This window comes from Triturus cristatus, chromosome 5_1 (assembly GCF_964204655.1).
Source record: "Triturus cristatus chromosome 5_1, aTriCri1.1, whole genome shotgun sequence".
Taxonomy (NCBI): domain Eukaryota; kingdom Metazoa; phylum Chordata; class Amphibia; order Caudata; family Salamandridae; genus Triturus; species Triturus cristatus.
This window is the reverse complement of record NC_140587.1, coordinates 159799008-159821063: the sequence shown is the minus strand read 5'-3', so window position 1 is coordinate 159821063 and position 22056 is coordinate 159799008. Positions and strand designations below refer to the sequence as shown.

General features: G+C 43.1%; 1 protein-coding gene across 3 annotated transcripts in view; it reads right to left on the bottom strand.

Moving 5' to 3' along the window:
* LOC146830503 (1-phosphatidylinositol 4,5-bisphosphate phosphodiesterase gamma-1-like) overlaps positions 1-22056 on the bottom strand; it is a 695332-nt gene that overhangs the window by 313819 nt on the left and 359457 nt on the right. For all 3 annotated transcript variants that reach the window (XM_085604690.1, XM_085604691.1, XM_085604692.1), the window contains one exon: positions 10149-10234. In XM_085604690.1, the coding sequence (XP_085460816.1) occupies positions 10149-10234 (86 nt within the window). The remainder of the gene's footprint in view (positions 1-10148; positions 10235-22056) is intronic.

Genomic DNA, 22056 nt, shown 5'->3' with positions numbered 1-22056 from the left:
ATCTTACCTTTGTTTTGAAAAAAGAATGATTTTATTGGTCGCAGTGTTAATTGATATTTTTCAGAGTATAAGAGAAAGCATGTGTTACAGCCATAGCAATTGCACTGTACAGCACCGTCTCTGTGTGCAGACCGACGTGTGTGGTAACATGTTTATCGTGAGACACCTAGGAAGGTAAGCTAGTACAAGTCGCTTCTACAAGTTGTTTGTGTGAGTTTAACATAAACAAGTGTTGGAAGCCTGCATTTCTAGGTGCATCTGCACCCATGTCCAGGGAAACTGAGATAATTACTATATGGTAAAGTAGTAATCGTGGTACACTTCTGTCATGGCGCTGAAATCTACAGTGCATGGAGTTCTGACCTCAAAGCACAGAGTATGGGCAGCCGGAGCCCCTGATCCTGCCACAGGAGATGCAATGGTGAACTTTAAAGTTTATGTTTCTTCATTGTCTCCACCGTTGCTATTGAAAACCCATTTGTCCCAGGACTTATCTGCTGTATCTTTATTGTTGTGGCGTAAGCAAATTTATATGTATTGCACAACATTTCATGACAGCTTTCAAGGCTTGTGTAAGAAATAAAAGCCTTATACAAATGCCTGGGTGCCCAAAAGTATTAGTTACAAACTTTTGGGAGCATTCTTTCAGATGGATATAACCGATCCAGCGGATTCTTTATGGAAATCCCCTCTCAAACTGGATCTGTAAATGTTCCTGAAGTATTATGTCATTGGCACCAGGTGGCACTGCACACTGTCATCCATGGTCACCAGAAGTGACAGCAGGAACAGTAACACTTATAGGGTTTGGCGTGAGCCATTGACATCACTTTCACCTTAATCTTTTCTGCACCCCTTTAGAGGCTGAGTATATATAGAGTTGTACTACTTAGCAGCGCAACTACAGTATGCCGCACAGTGGTCCGAAGAGGGTAATAATTGGAAACAACGATAATGGAGGGGCTGTTGGGATGAAAAACCAGAACACATAACACTGATGAGGGGTACAGCCATACCTGCACATTGCCCATTCATAATTAAGAATGCTGTCATAGCTGTGGCAACAAATGTGACTGCATTGTTGGTCTTGGTTTTGTTTTTATGCTGCATATTGAAAATCAATAAAACATTTTATAAAAAAAGAATGGATGTCGCCATAGCATAGAATGTCACAGTCAAGAGGATACTGAAACACCCCCCCCTTCTCTACATCTCTGCATAAATGGTGGCTGCAGCCCCTCCGTGCCATTTCAAATGCAATGTCAGTTACTTGGTGGAGGGAGGGTGGTTGCACCACACTGGGTGGCCTCAAAACTGGGGAGACTTTTTTAATGTTGAAGAAGCCCAAGCTAGCTTTGGGGTAGGACTGGGCCATTTTCTACAATATACCAAAATAACAAACACTGTCAGGGAAGTTTGGACAGACTTCCCGACACACCTCAAATGACCACATAATAAAAACCCTGCTACAATTGAGATATACCGCTCATGCTGTATCGAACCTTTACAGCGCACTGAAAAGGGACAGACTCAAACATCCCTTTAGGACAGTGCAAGGAGGGGATACTAACTTAGACGCACCGCTGACAGACATGGTGTGGAACTCAACCCCAGTCATGTCCAATCCATATCTAGCAGCACCAGTTTGAAAGTAGTGCATTTCCACATAGTGCATCTCTTATATTTGGTCCCCTCACAACTGCACAGAATATTTGCAGCTAGATCATCAGGATGTCCAGATGCGGGGAGGAGGAGGCTGATTTGCTTCATATGACTTGGATCTGTGCTGCTCTGCTAGAATATTGGTTTGGGGTAGTAGATAAGCTTTGACACATAGTTAGGCTTGGGCTGCAACGCAGTGTACCGACCCACTATCTGTTGGACATGCTTGCAGGATCCAGGGTCGAGAGCATGGTAGAAAGATGTTCAAGAGTGTGCAACAGCAGAGGCAATACTATTAAAAATGGTTTGCACAGACAAAAAAGTGGTTGTGAATCTGCATGACTGAGTTGAAATGTCAGACAGCTGGATGGGGGAATTGGACAATAACCATGGGACACAGAGTGATGGAGCAGATGATGAGGGTCAATATGTACGCAATATTGCTGTGGACAAAGAGTTGGGCGGTGAGAAATGCTGCTGTGGGCAGTGTTGATGACTCTGCTTTACGCATTACATCCCGCTGTTGTTTCATATGGCCGTTGTTATACAGTAAATGCATAAATAACGTTTTCTTTTAAAGTGAGGGGTGTGTGTCCATTCAGGTTGGAGGGGTTGGCCTGCTGTGGAGGGTTAGTTGAGTGTGGAGCCTGACCATAGACTAGGCTCTTCAGCCAACCTCCACTGTGCAAAGGCCAAGGGGGGAGTTGGGCGGGGGAGGGGTTAGAAGTAGGGCCTGGCCACAGACCAGATCCTGCTGCTAATCTCATGTTCGGCACTGTTAGCATAGTTACGTATGGTAATAACATTTTACTTTAAAGTGAAATTATATTTATGTGTGATATGGTAATATTATTCCATGTTATATTAAAATAAATCTTAGTTTACAATGTTATATATAAATATTACACTTAAATTGACATTTTCACCTAATTATAGCATTACTTTAACATTTTTTCTGGGAATATATATATATTTCACATATCGTAAAGCGCATTCAATGCGTAGGGATTTGGTAAAAACCAGCCCTGAATTGGACACTAAAAGTGGATGGCTTTCTCCTAAAAGGGGTTTCTGCAAGTGCAGCTCATGTTGTGCGTGCAAGTTTGGGGTGAATACCAAAACCTACTCCACCATTTTTTCTGATGTTCCCGTTAACCTAAAGGGACATTATACTTGCCGCACAGACTACGCAGTTTACATTCTTTAGTGCATTTGTGGACTACGTTACGTAGGCAGCACGAAACTGCAGGTGTATGTGCGAATCCTGCAACATCTACGTGAGACAGTGAACTCTGATCCCTCATATCCCGTCGCCAGACACATTAAGTTGGAACACGGTAACAATCTAAACGTGCTCCAATATTATGTTATCGATAGCGTACTTGTAAACAAACGAGGAGGCAAGTGCGAGAAACAACTTAGGCAGTTAGAGACTAAATATATAGTTGAGCTAGATACTAAGGCTCCTAGGGGTCTGAATATCTGTGAAGATTTACATCATTATCTATAAAATGTACACAGCCATCCATAGTTAGTCTCTCAGTAGTCTCTCTGTAGGTTCGGACTCCATCAGGTTTTTGGTGAGATGATGATTTAGGTCTAGTGCATGTCAGTACTACACTATGACCAAATAGCGTTCATATGTTCATCTGTTCTCCCTTTTGTATATAGTCAGTTGTGTATATATATTTAGACTCTATAATGAACTAGCATGCAGCCTTCTCTCATAGGTACCTCCTTTTTTTAACTTTATTCAATGCACTTTTGAGCACTTTATTGCGATTTTTTTGCACATATGTTGGGTCTATTGAATTCTGCAGGCAGTATCTTAAGAGGTTATGTATAATTTGTTTATGCTCCATCGATTTGCAAATTACTATCGATTCATTTAGATCTACCAAACCAGTATTTGTACGGGTTTTTATAACAGTCGACAACATTCCACAATCATTGAATGAAATACCATGTTTGCTTGATTATTAACCTTATTTGGTCCATGTCTCGCAGGAGCATGGTGCATTTATGCATATATTATTGTGCTATTAGGCGTTCATTATTTGCTCCACGAGATTTGTGTAACTATTATGTTTAACTTTATGTTTAAAATTTTTTCACAATATCAGTAAGGACCAAACACACAGGGATGGTTTAGGGATTTCAATGGTATCTCGATCATACTTCCTAAAAACGAAATGGAATCTTGTTACAATTTACATTACATTCTGTTGTGTAAATATTTGATTTGCAATCATGATGTACATGTTTTCAAGTTTTATATTTTTAAATGCAAACAGGTTTTTCTGACAATGTTTACGATATACAGTATTTCCTCTATGACTATGCAGCTAGTAGGCGCCAAGTCACATGGTCAATCAGTCGCTGTATTTATACGTCACAACCATGCGCCGCATTCATGTGATCAAGGTCACCCAGTTGGCCGAAACGCGTCATGTTCGAACCTTGCACTTTATCAATGGAACAATAAAAACGCTACTGAGCTGGCAGTATCAGCAAAGATTATTATCTCACAAAAAGGTCAATCAGGAGAGTTACTATCCACACATGGTACTGCTCCTATATTCAATCTCACAAAAAGAACCGTACTGGAAATTAAAGATGAACTTCAAAGTGTACAGAAACCACACCTTAAAAAGTATTAAGTTTAAAGACGAGAACCCTCACTCACCATGATGGTGACATGCTTCATCATTGGGTCTCCTCTTGCACACAGTGTCCGCAAGGTACTCTGTGTGGGCTACAACTCTCCCTTAGGAGAGGAGCTTGAGGTGTTCTATACTCCAATGTGAATCTGTGAATGAGGGGCAGAGTGCAAATAATATCAAATGTGCTTTAAAACCATCTCAATATGGAGAAAAATTATTTATTAACTCCCCCTTAAGGATGGATCTAAAATAAGTAGTGTGACGATAGGGATATAGATATTTCCTATCTGACTAGGTCAGGTCAACATGTTTCTGCCAGTTTGATTTGAATTCATGGCATTTATCAGGACCATTGTCTTGTCGCTCTGCTTAAAAATAATAATGAAAAACCATACTCATAATTTGTAGGTGTCGAGATGACCAACATCAGTTTGGTCTTCTTACGGTAACACATGAAAAAACAATCTTTAGTATCTCGTCTTTACCACATATCTACAGTGCCTATCACCCAGTGTATGTGGAATCAATGTCAAACAACACCCAAGTGGCACACATCAGAATTAAATAAAACTTTGTCCTCACCATGAAGCAGATCAATACCTGCCAATACCTTTCATTGGTCCCTTTGAACGGGTGTCTAAAAAATAGATAAGTATACTCAATAACACTACAATCAAAATCAATATGTCGTACTATATAGCAAATGCTAATAAGACACAGTGCGCTGCGGGTCAAAATAAAATATATAGTAGTATGCACTGAGCGATCCAACTAATGTGATGGAGATAACCAGTTGTCTATCTGATAGATATCATAACAACCTTGTGTTAACTCGACTGGGACCACCATTACATTCATTATAAATTCGTATTGACTCTATGGCAGCTGATCAATGTCCCCAAAAGAAATTATTGGGGTCAAGAAACTCATACACCTTCACATGTGCATGTTACCCCACTCTCCAAAGACCGGACTACTTGATAGAAACACGGAGAACACGAACATAACCCGTGTTCCTAGGTGTAAATCCCTGGTAAATGACCAGTTCGTTACTCGCAAATATCGGAATCAAACGTACCCAAAACAAACAGAAATGTATTAGGAATAACTCACCAACTCACACCGCCCGCTTCTCCCAAATGGAGCCAACGGAACTGAGTCCGGTGAATCTCTTTTTAATGATTCCTTTCGTCCTGCTGACACAACCCGGAAGTGTACAAAGAATACTTCCAGTTCACGGACCCCTCCATCTAGAACGCGACACAAACTATGTCACGGATTATTAGAGCAACAAATAATAGCGATCCACTTCCCATGCCTTCTCAACTAGATTCCGTAATGTATAACAAGGTCGAAACTGAAGAGAAACCACCTCCCTGTTCACAGATTCACATTGGAGTATAGAACACCTCAAGCTCCTCTCCTAAGGGAGAGTTGTAGCCCACACAGAGTACCTTGCGGACACTGTGTGCAAGAGGGGACCCAATGATGAAGCATGTCACCATCATGGTGAGTGAGGGTTCTCGTCTTTAAACTTAATACTTTTTAAGGTGTGGTTTCTGTACACTTTGAAGTTCATTAATTTCCAGTACGGTACTTTTTGTGAGATTGAGTATCAGCAAAGAAGCAGTTGTCCGTCTCTCTTTTCGGTGCCTGGATGCACCTTTGAGTGGTAATTGGATATATATATATATATATATATATATATATATATATATATATATATATACACACATACACACCATATATATACATATATATATTTCACTTTTCCAGCTCAACGTGGATGGCACTATGCTAATCATCTGCTTTGAAAACTCTGCTAGGAAAATAGGCATTTGAGGTGAGCCATTTTAGAGAGTCAGAGGTGTTGTAGAGTGTTCCAAAGAAAGGAGCTGCTTCCCACCTAAAACTTGGGACCTACCCAGAGTTCTCTACTTTTTTTGTATAATTTAAGAAGCAATCTGACCCTGAAAGGGTATTACTTTGACTGGGTGTGCTCCCTTGTGTCTGTACAAAGCTATGTCTCTCTGATGAGCTCTAATAAGAGCCAAACATATGTGTCAGAGAATCTTTTTATAAATTCCAGAATGGCTTGGATAGTATTTTACTAATCCAAAGCTGTAATACTGTGCCTGGAGAGGCAAAAGGCTTTTCAACGTTGCGTGGATGGCATTAGTTAATCCTATGCGTAAAGAATTTGATGAAAAAATGGCAAAGGACTTTGTCACTTTAGTAGCTCAGTGTGGGTGGCACTATGCTAATCCTATGCTTAAAAACTCTGCTAGAAAAAAACAGACATTTGAGGTGAGAGGTTTTAGACTGTCGGTGATATGGTAGAGTGTTTCATAAGGAGCTGCTCTCGACCTAAAAGTAAAAGAGAGAGAGAGAGAGAGAGTGTGTGAGTGTGAGTGTGTGTGCATGTGGGCGTGTGTGTGTGTGTGTGTTTATCTCCCCATCAGATGCCCTTTACATACACTCCCGATTCTGGCTATTAATGAGTAAACAAAGTCAAGTCTTAACCTAATGCTGGTTCATCTCAGAGTCCTAAATGCATGAGTGGACATCAGGCATGACCTGAGGATCACACGTTAGAATCCCAGCAATGTGAACTCAGTATTTTATCCTCCTAAAATGGTAAATGCAGTCCCACTGAACTCAGTAATGATACCTGTTATATACAATGCCTAGAAACAACAAAACAACAGATACTTGAGTGTAAAGTGCTACATAAAAAGGCGGACTAATGGCTCCTTAGATGGGGAACTTCTAATTTCCAGGCTAGCACCTAGACCTGCTTCTGGGACAAGATCCAGAAGTGATGGACAGTCCAACAATAGTCACTTGTAATCTAAACTTGAGGGGCTAGCATGATTATGAGAATCAGGTTACGGTTACTGCAAGCAGATCTGACAAGAATGGAGACATATACGAGATTCTGGAACTTTGCTTTTTCAGGGAGGTCATGGAGGGTTGTCTATTGCTAAGTGAGCAGCCCCTGCAAAATGGGAAAACAGAACTGCCTGAGAGACATGAGAAACATCCTAATCCAAGCAGAAGAGAATAAAGCACTATATAACTTTTTTTGATTTGAGATGGAATGGTAAAGCTATAAATTCTCTGACACTGGTTGTCATTGAAGTGATTAACCTACTTAAAATGAAGAGGAGATGGTCTATGGATGCAGTAGCAGAAAACAAGTTTTGAGAAAAATACATTCAAAACAACTATAAGCAAAGAATTTACTATACTCCAGTGACTTTATACGAAATGAAAGTTACCAGATAGGAGTCCAGACCAAGACTAAATATCGTTAAAATATAAATAGTGTCTGCTTAATGAGAAAGGAACTACACAACCGCACCCAGAGATCAAGACCTGTGCAGTATGCTCTAGAGGCAGAGTGAAGCCAGGCATGGAATCAAACAGATGTATTCTTGGTTTCAGGCGGTTAATTTACTCTGAAAGAAAACATGCACACTTAACATGTGAAGAGTGAACAGTTTTTTTCATGCATCAAACATTTATAATTGCAGTCATGTGTCTGGGATGACATTTACCTTTTACATAGTATGATTAGTCCCGCAAACATTATCCCATTGTCGTGTATGCCTTAACCATGAAGATGCATCTCCTTCCATTTGATTACCGGCGTATCAACTACTGGTTTTGGGTCTTAACTATTTACTTGAGTGTGAAACTGGGGTGATGTTCGTGAGGTCCGAGATGTATGAGTCAGGCAGGGTGCCGGGGCTAAAATGCATCATGCCCGTGGGTATGGTTAATTGCTTTGGGTGGGAACCTGTCCAGCCACCACTACCCCTCTGGCGGATCTAGTTAGTGTGTGGTAGAATTACTGTACGCTGTTACGCACTTGTAGTCATGCTAGGAATAGTGTGTGTGCTTATGATCGGGGCCTGTGTTTACGAATATTGCTGGGACCTGCGACCATATGTTTGGATCGCCACACACTGTTTGTTGTTTGAATTGGTGTAAAAGTAGGGTTCACTCCATGGATATGTGGTGTTTGCGTATGCCTTTTAATTCCTCCTCCCCTTCTGCTGCTGCCCATTTGCACACTGCTCCCACCCAGGCTGCCAATGGGGGTCCGCTGGGGCTCACCAGTGCATGGCTATACCTCTTTTAGCTATTTGTATTGCCAGTGACGCAAAACGAATTTGCACTTTGTATTGTTTACGCCATTGAATGATTCAGAGTGCGCACGCCTCCCATGTGGTCATGTCAGATAGACCTGTTAGGTCTCTGAGCACCTCATGGATAGTGTTCCAATAGGATCGTATTGTGGGGCATGTTCAGAACATGTGATGAAAGTCCGCGTCCGGCGACTGACATCTGGAGCATAGGAACTGAGTGGTCGGATACAATCGCTGTAGACGCGCAGGTATTTTATATGCTCTGTGTAGTATGTAGTTTTGTATGTTTTTAAAGTGCGTATTGCGAGATACCTTATTGGGGTATGTGAGTGCTGCCTCCCATTCTTTGTCATGTAACTGGCGCCCCAGCTCTTCCTCCCATGTGGCCTGCAGCGCATCTAGTGGTTTACTCATGAGCTCCCGTATAGCTTTATAAAGCCAGGTGACCAGGTGCCGACCCATTCCCATGTGCATGATTGTGTGTATGACTGGGTGAGTTGTGGGTTCTCCTTCTGTCAAACCCTGAAATGGAAGGTAGCTTGCTAGAATCTGCCTATGGAGTAGGAATTGCCCTGGAGGAAGGTCAAATTCCTCCACTATTTGACGGAACGGCCGAAGTTGTCTGTCCTCGAATAGGGATTCGATCTCCGTTAGTGAGTGTTCTGTCCATGTGCATAGCATCCGAGTTGTATAGTATATCTCTCGTCTGGGCCATCCTATGAGAGGCAACAGAGAAGAGTAGAACGGCGCCCCTGCGGACATACGATGTATCCTCTGCATGCATTTACGATCCACTGACACCTGTATTGGGTATGTGCGCCATGATTTAGTACCCGGCAGGAGCAGTCGGCGGATTTCCAGAGTGGGTATGGGGCCCGTCACTGTGCGGGTTTCCCCCATGTGTCTGCCCGCCGTCCAGTAGGACAGCCACTGTAGTTGCGCTGCCAAGAGGTATGATTCAAAGGAAGGTGCGCCCAGTCCTCCCTGGTCGGCAGGCAGTTGAAGCTTAGCCAATGCGATTCTATGTCTGCCTGCTCCCCCGATTAGCGAGCTGAGTAATGTGTCCAGTTCCCGAAAGAAGGCTCGGGTGGGATTATGGGTACATTTGTAAAGTGATATAGTAGTCGTGGAACTATTATCATCTTGGCCAAAGCCACCCGTCCTATCGGGGCTAAAGGTAGGTTCTTCCAGAACCCCACTGCTGATCTAATTCCCGCCAGTGCCTTGCGGTGATTACCTTCAAATATATCGCATGGGGAGAGATAAAAGCGATCTCCTAGGTATCGAGGGGCACCCACACTCCATGTTATGCCCTGCTCTCCTATCCAAACGTCTAGGGGAGTGAGGCTTGGATGTAGCGGATATATGAGAAGAGTGAACACTTTTATACCCAAATGAGTCTAACTAAGTGCGGCTAAGTTGTCTTTGGATCAATTCAAAATAACTGCCCATACTAAGGAGTCACCACTGTGGCCACCGCATTACAAGAAAGACCAGGCCCCGGGAAGGAGGTCCCACACTGAACAGAGGTTGATGAGTTGCTTCTTGGCATCCTGTGGTAGACCATCATGAAATCATAATAACATTGCATAATTATTTAAAATCGAGATTTTAGTAAGTTCAGGCACTCTGTATCAATGTTTGCGCACAACCCCAGTGGTATACTCACACTCTATACATCGGCAACCCATTCTCAGGCAGCGGGCATAGGCTTCCAGCGATGATTCACTGGAGAACTGGTCCCCAGTTAAATACCTTCAAACAAAAACAGCAAAGAAAGATAAGCAACAAATGTGGCATGCCACTATCTTTTCATAAACAAATTCATAACTTCTTGCAAATACAGCATCAGTCCTTAAATTCAGTGCTGGGTTCTTTTGCTGCTTCTCTTGCTTTCCTATTCTAGGATTTGCTACTGTTCACTGAGTTTCTCTGTATGCATTAATATTTCTCCATTGCTAACGTCACCTTATTTCCACCTAGAAAGCAATACTATGCTATTCTGGTTAACATCAGTCTTTACCCTAAGATGCAGCCAACACGGAGCATTACTTTATTATCTTTATGAGTGTAATATATTTATTTGGGGATGTTTTGATATGGGCACTTATGAAACCTTTAACTGAAGTTCTCATCACCTTAAGACTGTGATCCCATGGGAAATGTCCCTCAAATGTACTTGCCTGTGCAGCTAATGTTTTTTAAGTTAAATACCTCTGTATTATTTGCCAACAGCTTCCCATTTTTTACGATGCCACTATTTCCAGTTGATGTCCACATACTAACACTACTTCCCCCATTCACCTATCTACCCAAGATTTTAGACTGACCACCAGAAGAAACTATTAATACTCTGCTGTGGGTAATCATTAGCCCAAACTAAGCATTTCATAAAAGATTTGGCAATAAAAACTTTCAATATATTTTCCAACACAAATCGAAGTCCCCTGAAGAAAACGTCATTTGCCTAATTCTTATTTCTCCAACATGGGTATTCTTCATTACATTTGTAAACACAGATTATCACCATCTATGTGGGGAATGTGAGAAAAACCTTTTTAATCAAAGAGAAAACATTTTTATACAAAAATAAGTTTTGCACTTACGTAAGTATTGTGGCGAAAAAGTAAGTTTTCATTTCTCCCTTTTGAAAGGAAAAAAGTGGGAGAAATAGGAGTAAAAGCACAGCAGTCTCATTAGACCCTAACTTTAATGCAGCAGGCTGCTCCAGAATGCTTGAATGCAGTGCAGTGCCAGTAAGTCGCAATTTTCTTTATCGGTCACATTAATGGAAAGCTCTTTACCACTATCACCTTATCCTTTCTCCTAGTATGCTACTGGAATATCGCAATTAGAATATCGTCCTGTCAAAATATTCTGGATGCATCACGGACACGGAAATGCTACGTTTGTGGATGATTTTATTTTTATATTTTTATATTTTATTTGTAGAGTGCAACAGCCACCTCAAGCAGAGGTGTCCCAGCGCTTCGCGGTCAACAGCAGGTGTGGAGGTTCAACCGAGGTGCTAGCATTGGCTGAAGAGCCAAGTCTTCAAGTTCTTTATGAACTCACTTTGGACTTGATCAGGCGCATATGGGCAGGCAGTGAGTTCCACAGTTTGGCCATCCTCACTGTGAAGGACCTGCCTCCCATACGGGACTTAGCAAAATGAGGTACACAGAGCAGGTACTGGAAGTTAGATCTCAGCATAAGTTTTTGTTGACATAGACAAAGCCTACGCTTAAGATATCCCGGGCAGCCATCTTGCAAAGCACGAAAGGCCAGAGTCAGGGACTTGAACTCTATCCTTTTACCTACAGGTAGCCAGTGAAGTTGTCTGATGTGCGGAGAGATGTGGTGACGGAGCGGGACTCGACGAATAAACCTCGCTGCCGCATTCTGTACCATCTGTAATCTATTGATCAGATAGGCAAACAGTCTCAGGTAAAGACAGTTGCATAGTCCAGCCGAGATTTCACAGTAGTGTGGACATTGACCCTTCGACAATCCTCCGGCCATAGTTGCAAGAATTTCCTCAAACGTCTCAACTTCCCAAAGTATGAGGCTGATGAATGACGGACTTGGGCCAAGAAAGAGAGGTCCCTTTCCCATTTGATGTCCAGGTATTTCACCGTGTTTGCCAGTAAAGGTGGCAATCCCATTTCTACTGGCCACCAAAGTCCAGCGGAGGGAGGAGATGCTTGGCCGAAGAACAAGACCTCCGTCTTGTCCGCATTAAGTTTTAAGCTGTTATTATTCATTCAGCGTGAAATGTCCTTCAGACACCCCTTAAATCTAGTAAAAGAATCAGCAGAGTGATCCTTGAAAGAGAACACCAGCTGGGTGTCATCCGCATAGGAGACTGCCTTCACTTCTCAAGAAGCAATGAGAGAGAAAAGTGGCACGAGATAGGTGTTGAAGAGCAATGGACTCAAGGACGAGCCCTGAGGCACCCTGCACCACAGTGGCTTAGGTTCCATTTGATGGGGTTGGAGAAAGACCCTTTGAGAGCGGTCTTTAAGGTAAGACTGGATCCCGGAAAGTACTACCCCCGCAAGCCCAGCTGTTTGTGTCTGTCCAGTAGGATTAGGTGAGCAACCATGTCGAATGCTGCGGACAGATCTAAAAGGACCAGCATCACTGACACCCCTGTGTCTACAGTCATTCTAACAGAATCCGCCACCTCCACCAGTGCAGTCTCGGTGACAAATCCGGACCGGAAACCGGACTGGGTGTCATGCAGGTTGTCATGACCTTCTATGAAATGGGCGAGTTGGCGTTGCACCAGTTTTACCAGCATCTTCGCGGGTGCTGACAGTAGTGAGATCGGGTGGTAGTTGCTAAGCTCCGTCGGGTCAACGTTCGGCTTGTTTAATAGGGGCAGTAACAGAGCATGTTTTCAAATTTCATGGAAAATGCCGGTGGAAAGCAAGGTATTCTAAATGTGATTTAAAACGGGGTTAATCAAGTGAGCCAATGTCCTCAACAACTTCGGGGGACATTGATCCTCAGGAGAACCAGACTTGTATTTCAGGATTTCAGCCAGTGATTCCTGCAGGGAAATAGGGAGAAAATCTGAGAGGGTTCCCTTAGTATCTATGCGCTATACATCTCGGAAATTCCTCCTTGCACTGCTCAACCTCACCGCTGACTTTGACACAGTCAAATACACTGCACTTCTGAAAGTCCTAACAGAAGGGTTTGAGTCATCTGTAGTTGGAACCCTTCGGCTCTTTCCTGAGAAAACCCGTTTCCTCACTGGAGGATATAGCCATCTTGCAAAGTCCCTCAATGTTGAAACCTCAGAAAACCAAAGCCCTTCTACTGTCCACATCACACTTCACCATGCAGGGAGCAAATCTGCCTTTATAAATCAAACCTGCTCAACTGCAAGCTAACCACTGCGGAAAGTGCCAAATCTCAGGGATTTACTCTTCACAAAAGACTTAGGGCCTGATTCCCCAAAAATATTTTGTAGTATGTAAAGTAGTACTATCGTAGTACTTGATCCAAAATGCAGTTCACAAAGCTGCATGTGGAAATGTCCTACTCCACATCTCCCATATTTTCTATGGCGAGATCCTCACACATGTAATTTTACTACTTAGGGGTTTATTACGATGATTTGCATCTGTCTGACACAGTCACTGAAACAGGATCCACCAACCGCCTAATTACGATGCGATCGCACATGGTGCGGTTGTATACTCACATTTTCCTATGGGAGCATAAGCTTCGGCCGCAAACCGGCCATAGCACAAACTCCCATAGGGAAATGGGAGGTTTTGTTCACCTATGCAGGGCCGGCTTTAGCGTTTGTTGGTGCCCCCCCCCCCATGACCACCTCCGCCACGGATTCCCTCACTACCACCATTTGACAGTGCCCCTCAAGTCTCCATAACCACTGCCTCTTAGATTCATTTAGTTCTATAGCACCACTCATACTAGTTTAAGATGTCAGAACACTTTACATCACAACACACGCATTGCACAATCAATCATCAGTGTGTAAATCAGTATATAGTAAATGTTACATAAGATAGAGGCCTACAGGGAGTAGGAGAGCTACACAAACAAATGATGGACGGAATGCTGAATAAATCATACATTCACCCCCAGTCAAGAGATCTGGGTTAAATCCATCATTCTTTTGCTCACCATGCCACCCCAGTTTAGACCCAGCCATATGCAAATCAGTCTTGACCCTATGACTCAGGGGACCAGTCCAGACCGAACTGCCAAGCCAGGTCCTCCCTGGACTGGAAACAAGCATCCTGGGACTGGTTTCTGGGTATTACCCTTCATCAACCAGGCTAGCAAGGAGTAGGAGTCACATTTCATCCATAGAGGTAGGCAGTATAGTTTAAGAGTCCTTGGACTGGAAAAGCACACATTCAGAATTTAAAATGTAACACCATAGTTAAAGTTTTCTTTAATAGTAAGAATTGATTTCTACCCAAATAAACCCCTTTTGCAATATTAGGACAGCGAAAGACTGAGCCAAAAATATATAGCTCTAATATTTTCCTTGCAGTTTGCATGCAGCTCTTTGATTGCAGTTAATAGCTCCCTGCACTATATTAGGATTTTAACTTATAAACTGCAAGTAATAAAAGGATCTCTGTCAAAAGCCGTACACCATTGACCAATTTATATTATATGCACTTTGTGATGTGAATGGGACACGTTCTTTGCAGTAGGTATATTAACCCTCTGCGCTATGATGAGTCAAAGCTTTCACTAGACAATGGTCCGGTCACTCTTCAGGAAGAACATTAATCACCGGATTTGTAATTTTTAGTGATACCTGAAAATTGCTGGGAGAATGTAAGTTGCATCAGGTGCTTTTAAAACAATGAATATGGCGCCCCCACTCCAAGTCAGCGCCAGGTGCGGTGGCACTGATCGCACCGCCCTAGAGCCGGTCTTGCACCTATGACCCCAACCAGAGGCCGTAAACAGAAGGGGGCCCTGCTAGGGGCCCTCAAACTCACTCTCCGACAGGCTTTCCATGTCAGAAAGCCTGGCATGGAAAAAGCCTGCCGGTAACCGAGCATCCTTATCACCGACTGCTCGACGGGCTACTTGAGCCCGTCGGAAGTGAGCCAGAATGACTGGCCAGTTACACTTCCGACTGCCTAAATTGTAATTAGGCGCTCGGAAGTGAAACGCACGTTCACGGTCGGAGAGCCTACGACCTTAGGTCGGAGGCTCTCTGACCAAAATCGCAATCAACCCTAAATAGTAAGTGTGGGAGGTATCGAGTGAAGTGGCTGGAAAATGGCAACTAAATGGGAGGGGTTTAGGGAAGGGTAAGGAAAGGTAAGGGAGTGTAGGAGACATACCCACAAAAGAGTAAAACCCTTCCTGTCCAAAATCTGCAATTCTAAAGTACTAGAGCCAAAAAAGACCCATATCAGTAGTAAATGTACTCCAGTTCAGACCTGGATAAGCCATGGGCAATCATTAGTACTGCAACACCCTTCTTTACTAAATAATGCAGGCCAGGACTTAATATAGAACCTCATTGAAAATAATGTTACAATATATTAATTTATTTAGACTTTTTAAATATATATATATATATATATATTTTTTTTTTTCAAACGTTCGCTGTGAAATCACCACTCTCCTCCCTCGCGACGCCGGTGCCAGCCACGGTCACAACTCCGCTTGAAATGTATTAACCAGGATATGATTCGCGAATTCTCCGAAATAAATCCAGCGGCACACCAAGGACAAACACAATAAGACTTTATTGTGTCAAACAAACAGAACTACGCGTTTCGGCGAAGCCTTTGTCAAGTTACTGACCTATGCCCAAATTCCCCTAGAAATACGGGTCACGGTTAATAGACATGAAAGAAAAACTTTTCAAGCGCCCTGTAAGGTTCAAAAGAAATTCATACATCGTAATAATAAATTGTTAACATTGACATTTAACATGTGCGATTGGAATTCATGATCCTGAGAATGCGATAGAAATTAGACATATAAATTTAAATATTTAAATGCTTGAATATTTGAATATTTCAAATGGTGTAATGTACCCAATGTATCAGCCAATTAATTCAGGCAATACCTCTATCGCATAAGCAACACAAAAAATATATATAGCACATAAAGTCATGTAACGGATGGACAACATAAGTATCATAATATAATGAATTGCATGATCCCGACATCAGGCATTTCTGTTAAGTGCGTGGCAAAAAGACACATATATAAATTTATTGTTTCACAGGGTAATGTACCCATGATCTGGAAAATCTAATAGGCCAATGCCTGTTTAAGACAAGAGCACATCTTGTTATGTATCAAATTGCCAGACAAGTCTATTTGAAAAAATTTGGCCTACTGAAAGGGGGACCTATGAGAGGGCATAAAGGTAAGCTGCTGTTTGTTATGTGTGTGCGACACCCTAATAAAGATGAAATGAAAATATGTCATAATAATAGTGAAACCATCAAACAAAAAAACCCCGGTGAGAATAGACAAATAGAAAATAACAAACGAGATAGGTATAGATAATCTCAATCACTACACCAAGCCTAGATAGTAACATGAACTGTCAAGGCCATACTCAATCAATAGATGAGTATACTGGGATAATGTTCACAGTCAATCATGATGTATATCTATCCTATACTCTCGTAATAAAAACAGGGGGGGGGGGGGGGGTGATAATAAAAGTTTGATACCGAAAGGTAAGACAGAGAAGGACAAGGATAAGTGGCTCAACAGTAAGTCAATTAGCCTAGATGGGTGGCCAATTCTTCCCCATAATTCATCCCGTTGGGAATCTTTGTATTGAGTTCAATAATATATTTGGACTCAGTGATTCTCAGAAGTTTCTCACGGTCACCTCCCCTCTGAAGAGGTAGAATTCTGTCAATACCAAAGAATTTAATTAAATTGGCGTTACTCTGGTGTTTGTCCTGATAATGCCTCGCTACCGGGTAATTGAGATCATTATTAGTTACTGCCCTCATGTGTTGTAGTATACGGGTTTTCAACTGCAGTTTGGTACTGCCCACGTAGTTTAATCCACACGGGCATTCCAGGACATAAATCGTGTAGTCACTGGTGCAGGTAATGAATTTTCTAATGGGCTTTCTCAATTTCGTGTTTTGGCCAGGGATGTAACTGTCACGATTATTACTATGTTTACATGCCTTACAGGAACCGCATTTCCTGAAGCCTTTTGCTGTTCCTAGCCAGGTAGTGTTTTCTGATGTCGTTTGATAACTGTGTACGAGTTGATCTCTTAGAGACTTAGATTTTCTGTATGTTATGGCTGGTGTAATGCCTATGTCTGGGCCAATTATGGGGTCAGATTCAAGCAATCCCCAATGTTTCTTCATCAGATACTTCAGGGTGTTTGATCTACGATTAAAAGTGGTAATTAATCTGGGTGTCACTATGTTTCTCCCATCCTTTCGACGTGATGAGAAAAGAACTTCATTTCGTGACATATTCTCAACTTTATTGCTTGCAGTAGCGATAACCTTGGGTGCATAGCCTCTTTGTCTGAATCTACTCTCCATGACACGTTTCTCGTTAAGGAATCCACCTTCAGTATTGCAGTTCCTTCGAGCCCGAAGGAACTCCCCATTACTGTTTAGTAATGGTATGGGGTGGTTGCTATTTGCATGAAGCAAAGTGTTCCCCGAGGTCTCTTTACGAAAAAGGGAGGACACTATTTGGTTATTCTCTATGTTGACGGAAATGTCAAGAAATTCACAGTGTGAGGTGCTGATGGAATGAGTAAACGTCAAATTGAGATTGTTCCTCCCTAATTTGTTAATGAACTCTTTTGCTAGATCCAGGGGTCCATCCCATATCAGGAACAGGTCGTCGATATACCTGATCCAAATCGGGATGTGTTGTATAAATCTCTCGTTCTCATCTACCCACACTACACATTCCTCCCACCAACCCAAGAACAGGTTGGCTAGACTGGGTGCAAAAGATGTTCCCATTGCTGTACCGGACTTTTGGCGATACAGTGTTTTGTCAAAAATAAATATGTTTTCCTCCAGGCAAACAAGCATCATCCTCTTTAACATCTGAGTGTGTTCCCACAATGATATATGTCTCTCATTCAAGAAATACATGCAAGCCTCCACACCTTTTTGTTGTTCTATACAGGTGTAGAGGGAACAGACATCTAGTGTTATCATGAAATAATTACTTTCCCAGGTAATGTCATGTATTCTTCGTAAGAAATCGGTGCTGTCCTTACAAAAAGATCTTAATTTGGACACATAAGGTGCAAGGAAAAGATCTAAAAAGATCGAGAACTTTTCCAACAGCCCCCCATTAGAGGACACAATTGGTTTCCCCGGTGGTCTAGTGGGGTGCTTATGAACTTTGGGGAGCAAGTAAAAACAGGGGACTCGTGGATTTTCATTCTTCAGCCAAAGAAATTCATCTTTGGATAGCATACCACTCCGACACCAGCTTTCCAACAATGCATAGTACTTAGTGAGTGAGGCTTTATAAATGTCCCAATTGATCTGCTCATAACATGAGGTATCCTGCAACTGTCTTAGAGCCTCCTGATTATACTGAGAAACATCCATAACAACTACATTCCCCCCTTTATCCGAGGGTTTGATAATTATGCTGGTATCCTGGCATAATGCTGTTAGTGCTTCCCTTTGTGTTTTGGTTAAATTGTCATTATATCTCTTGGTTTTTTGTTTCTTCAGTTTGTTAATTTCCCATATCATGGTCTGATTAAATGTCTCGATGTTATCATGCGGCACATTTGGATTAAACCTGGATTTGGGTCTTAATCCTGTACAGTATGTTGCATCAGTCCGAAATCCCGAGTTCATTAATCTTTCACTTTTTTCTTTTTTTGACAATTCGGTCACATCTTGCTCCATATTGAGTAAATTCATAATTAGGTCTGCATCCTCAATATTCAAATTATAGTCATCTTCTTCCAATGCACAGCCCAATGTTGTTTTCTTGGAATTGGTATTCATTTTGTAGATCTTCATCAATTTAAGTTTGCGGATGTACAAAAATAAGTCGATACGTGTGTCAACAATGTCAATATCCGTTGAAGGACAGAAAGAAAGTCCTAATTGTAATAGGGACACTTCCTCTGGTGTCAAGACCCTAGAGGATAGGTTGATTACTGATTTATTGGTCTGTACTTCCGCACTGGATACATGCAATATCGATTTTGTTCTGCCGCCACGTCTCTTCCTTAGTCTGATTCTTTTCTTGTTCCTGCTCCTCTCCCTCTTTTTGCGCCTCTTCCTCTTCCTCTCTTGGATTGTGGTCTTTCCTCCTGATCCTTCTTCTGTTTCAGGATTTGGAATTCGTGTAGGAAGGTTAATGGACGTACTCCTAAAGGGATACTTTGAGCTTCTGTATCGGAGCTTAACTCAGAACTCGAACCAGTTGATATTAACTCTTGTTGTCTCTGTCTTTGAATGGTATGCAGATTTCTCTGGGCCCAGTCGAAACGTTTAGCATATGTTAAGATGCGGCCTTCAGCATAATCTTTCTTATCCCGTAAGAATTTCCTCTGTTTTTTCGCCTTCATACTGTCCTCATAGGCTACTTGAGCCCGTCGGAAGTGAGCCAGAATGACCGGCCAGTTACACTTCCGACTGCCTAAATTGTAATTAGGCGCTCGGAAGTGAAACGCACGTTCACGGTCGGAGAGCCTACGACCTTAGGTCGGAGGCTCTCTGACCAAAATCGCAATCAACCCTAAATAGTAAGTGTGGGAGGTATCGAGTGAAGTGGCTGGAAAATGGCAACTAAATGGGAGGGGTTTAGGGAAGGGTAAGGAAAGGTAAGGGAGTGTAGGAGACATACCCACAAAAGAGTAAAACCATTCCTGTCCAAAATCTGCAATTCTAAAGTACTAGAGCCAAAAAAGACCCATATCAGTAGTAAATGTACTCCAGTTCAGACCTGGATAAGCCATGGGCAATCATTAGTACTGCAACACCCTTCTTTACTAAATAATGCAGGCCAGGACTTAATATAGAACCTCATTGAAAATAATGTTACAATATATTAATTTATTTAGACTTTTTAAATATATATATATATATATATATATATATATATATATATATATATATACAAATATTTCATAATCATTTTGCATTTAAAAATAAACGTAAATGAAAATAATTAATTCTATACATACGTTTATATTTTTTAATGTATAAAAAATAAATATAAACATGTTCCTTTAGGTGGGATTTTTTTAATAAAACCTAATTGTTTTTGTTTAATTTACATTATTTAATTTTTTTTTTTTTTTTTTAACCGTTTATTGCATTTTGAAAAAGTTACAGGTATGGGCCTACAACCACCCGGCCGGCCGCTAGAGTGACAAAAGCATATGACGTACATACAGTAAGAGTCTCTTGGCGGTGAAGATTGGTAAAACAGGAGACATCAATAGCGCAGGCCGCATAACTCCAAGCCCACAATACGGTTTCCTTTTATCAAAACAGAACAACACAAAAAACCACACCCGCAAGGCAACCCGCAATCCAAAGTGACGGCACGTGCTCCGTAAGTGGGGGATCCCAACCAGCAGCAAAACTCTGAAGAGGGGAATGGGAGTAGATCAGGGACTGGGGAACCACGTGCCCACGGCTGAGGGAGGGGAGTCGGCTAGGGGGACGGAGCTGGCGAGGCAGCCGGTAGCAGTGGCGGCTCACAAATACCCCCGCGGTAGGCGTTCCAGGGGCCCCAGATTTTCACCCACGCCCCAGGCTTACCCCTCGCCACATACACTACCTTTTCACGAAACATACACCAATCCATATGTTCTTTCCAGGCCAACACCGCCGGAGGCCTCTGGGATCCCCACAATTGGGCAATGTCCCGCTTAGCTATCATGTATCCCAGAGTCACCCACCGCGTCTGCGGGACCGAATAGTCATTTGGCTCCCACACATTCAGCAAGCATCTCCTCGCTTCAGGCAACAGCGCGACACGCGTAACCACACGCAGAACCTCATGCACACCACGCCAGAATCGCTCCACCTTTGGGCACTCCCACAGTATATGCATGAAAGTTGCCAAAGCACCACAGCCACGCTTACACAATCCGTCACCAGCAAAGCCCATACGTAGAAGCCTTGGCCCCGTCACGTAAACCCGGTGAAGGATCTTAAGCTGGACGAAGCGAAGGCGAGCCGGGATGGCCACCTCCTTCGGAGAGGCCACCGCGGAAATCCAATCCTCGTCGTCCAGTTCCAGCCCGTCGGCAACCCAGGCCTCGCGGAGACTAATCAGCAGGCACGATCTGTCGTTGATCAGTTTTTTATATATAAGGGAGATTGTGCTGTCTGGAACATGGCCATCCAGCACTCTGTCCTCCAGGGGGGAAGACTCCGGGATGGACGCGACATCCGGAAAGACGGAGCCCAGCGCGTGGCGGACTTGTAGGTACCGAAAGTACTCACTGCCTTGCAGCTGAAACTCCGTCTGCAGCGTCTCAAAAGTTTTGAATCCCCCCCTCGTCCAGAGATCTCCCACCGTGCTGATACCGATCGTGTCCCACTTCCCGAAGCCCTTCGATGTCCACAGGGAGCCCAACCTCTCAGACGCATATAGTGGTGACGCCCGGGTCAAACGGTCCTTCCACCCCATAGCTGCATTAGCCGCGTGCCAGACACGCACCATGACACGCGTCGGTCCCGTCAGACGGGAGTCGGGCGCGCCAGAGTAGAGCGCTCGATTGTAATCGCCACCGGGCAGGAGCATCTTGTCCATTTCAAATGCCGGGTTCAGGGCGGGCCCGTAAAGGCCATGATTAATTGCAGCTAGCTGGGAGGCCCAGTAATACCGTTTAATGTCCGGGAGGGCAACCCCCCCATCGTACCACGGGAGCGTCAATTTAGCCAGAGCAATACGCGGCCTCCCGTCCCAGAACAGGCGCCGCTGCAGGCTCTCCACCTCACGGAAGTAGCGCGCCGGAACCAAGTCCATAGTGTTCTGGAGCGCGTACAGAAAGCGCGGCAAGGACATCATCTTAAACAAGGCCGCTCGGCCAAGCGGCGAAAGCGGCAGACGCCGCCAAC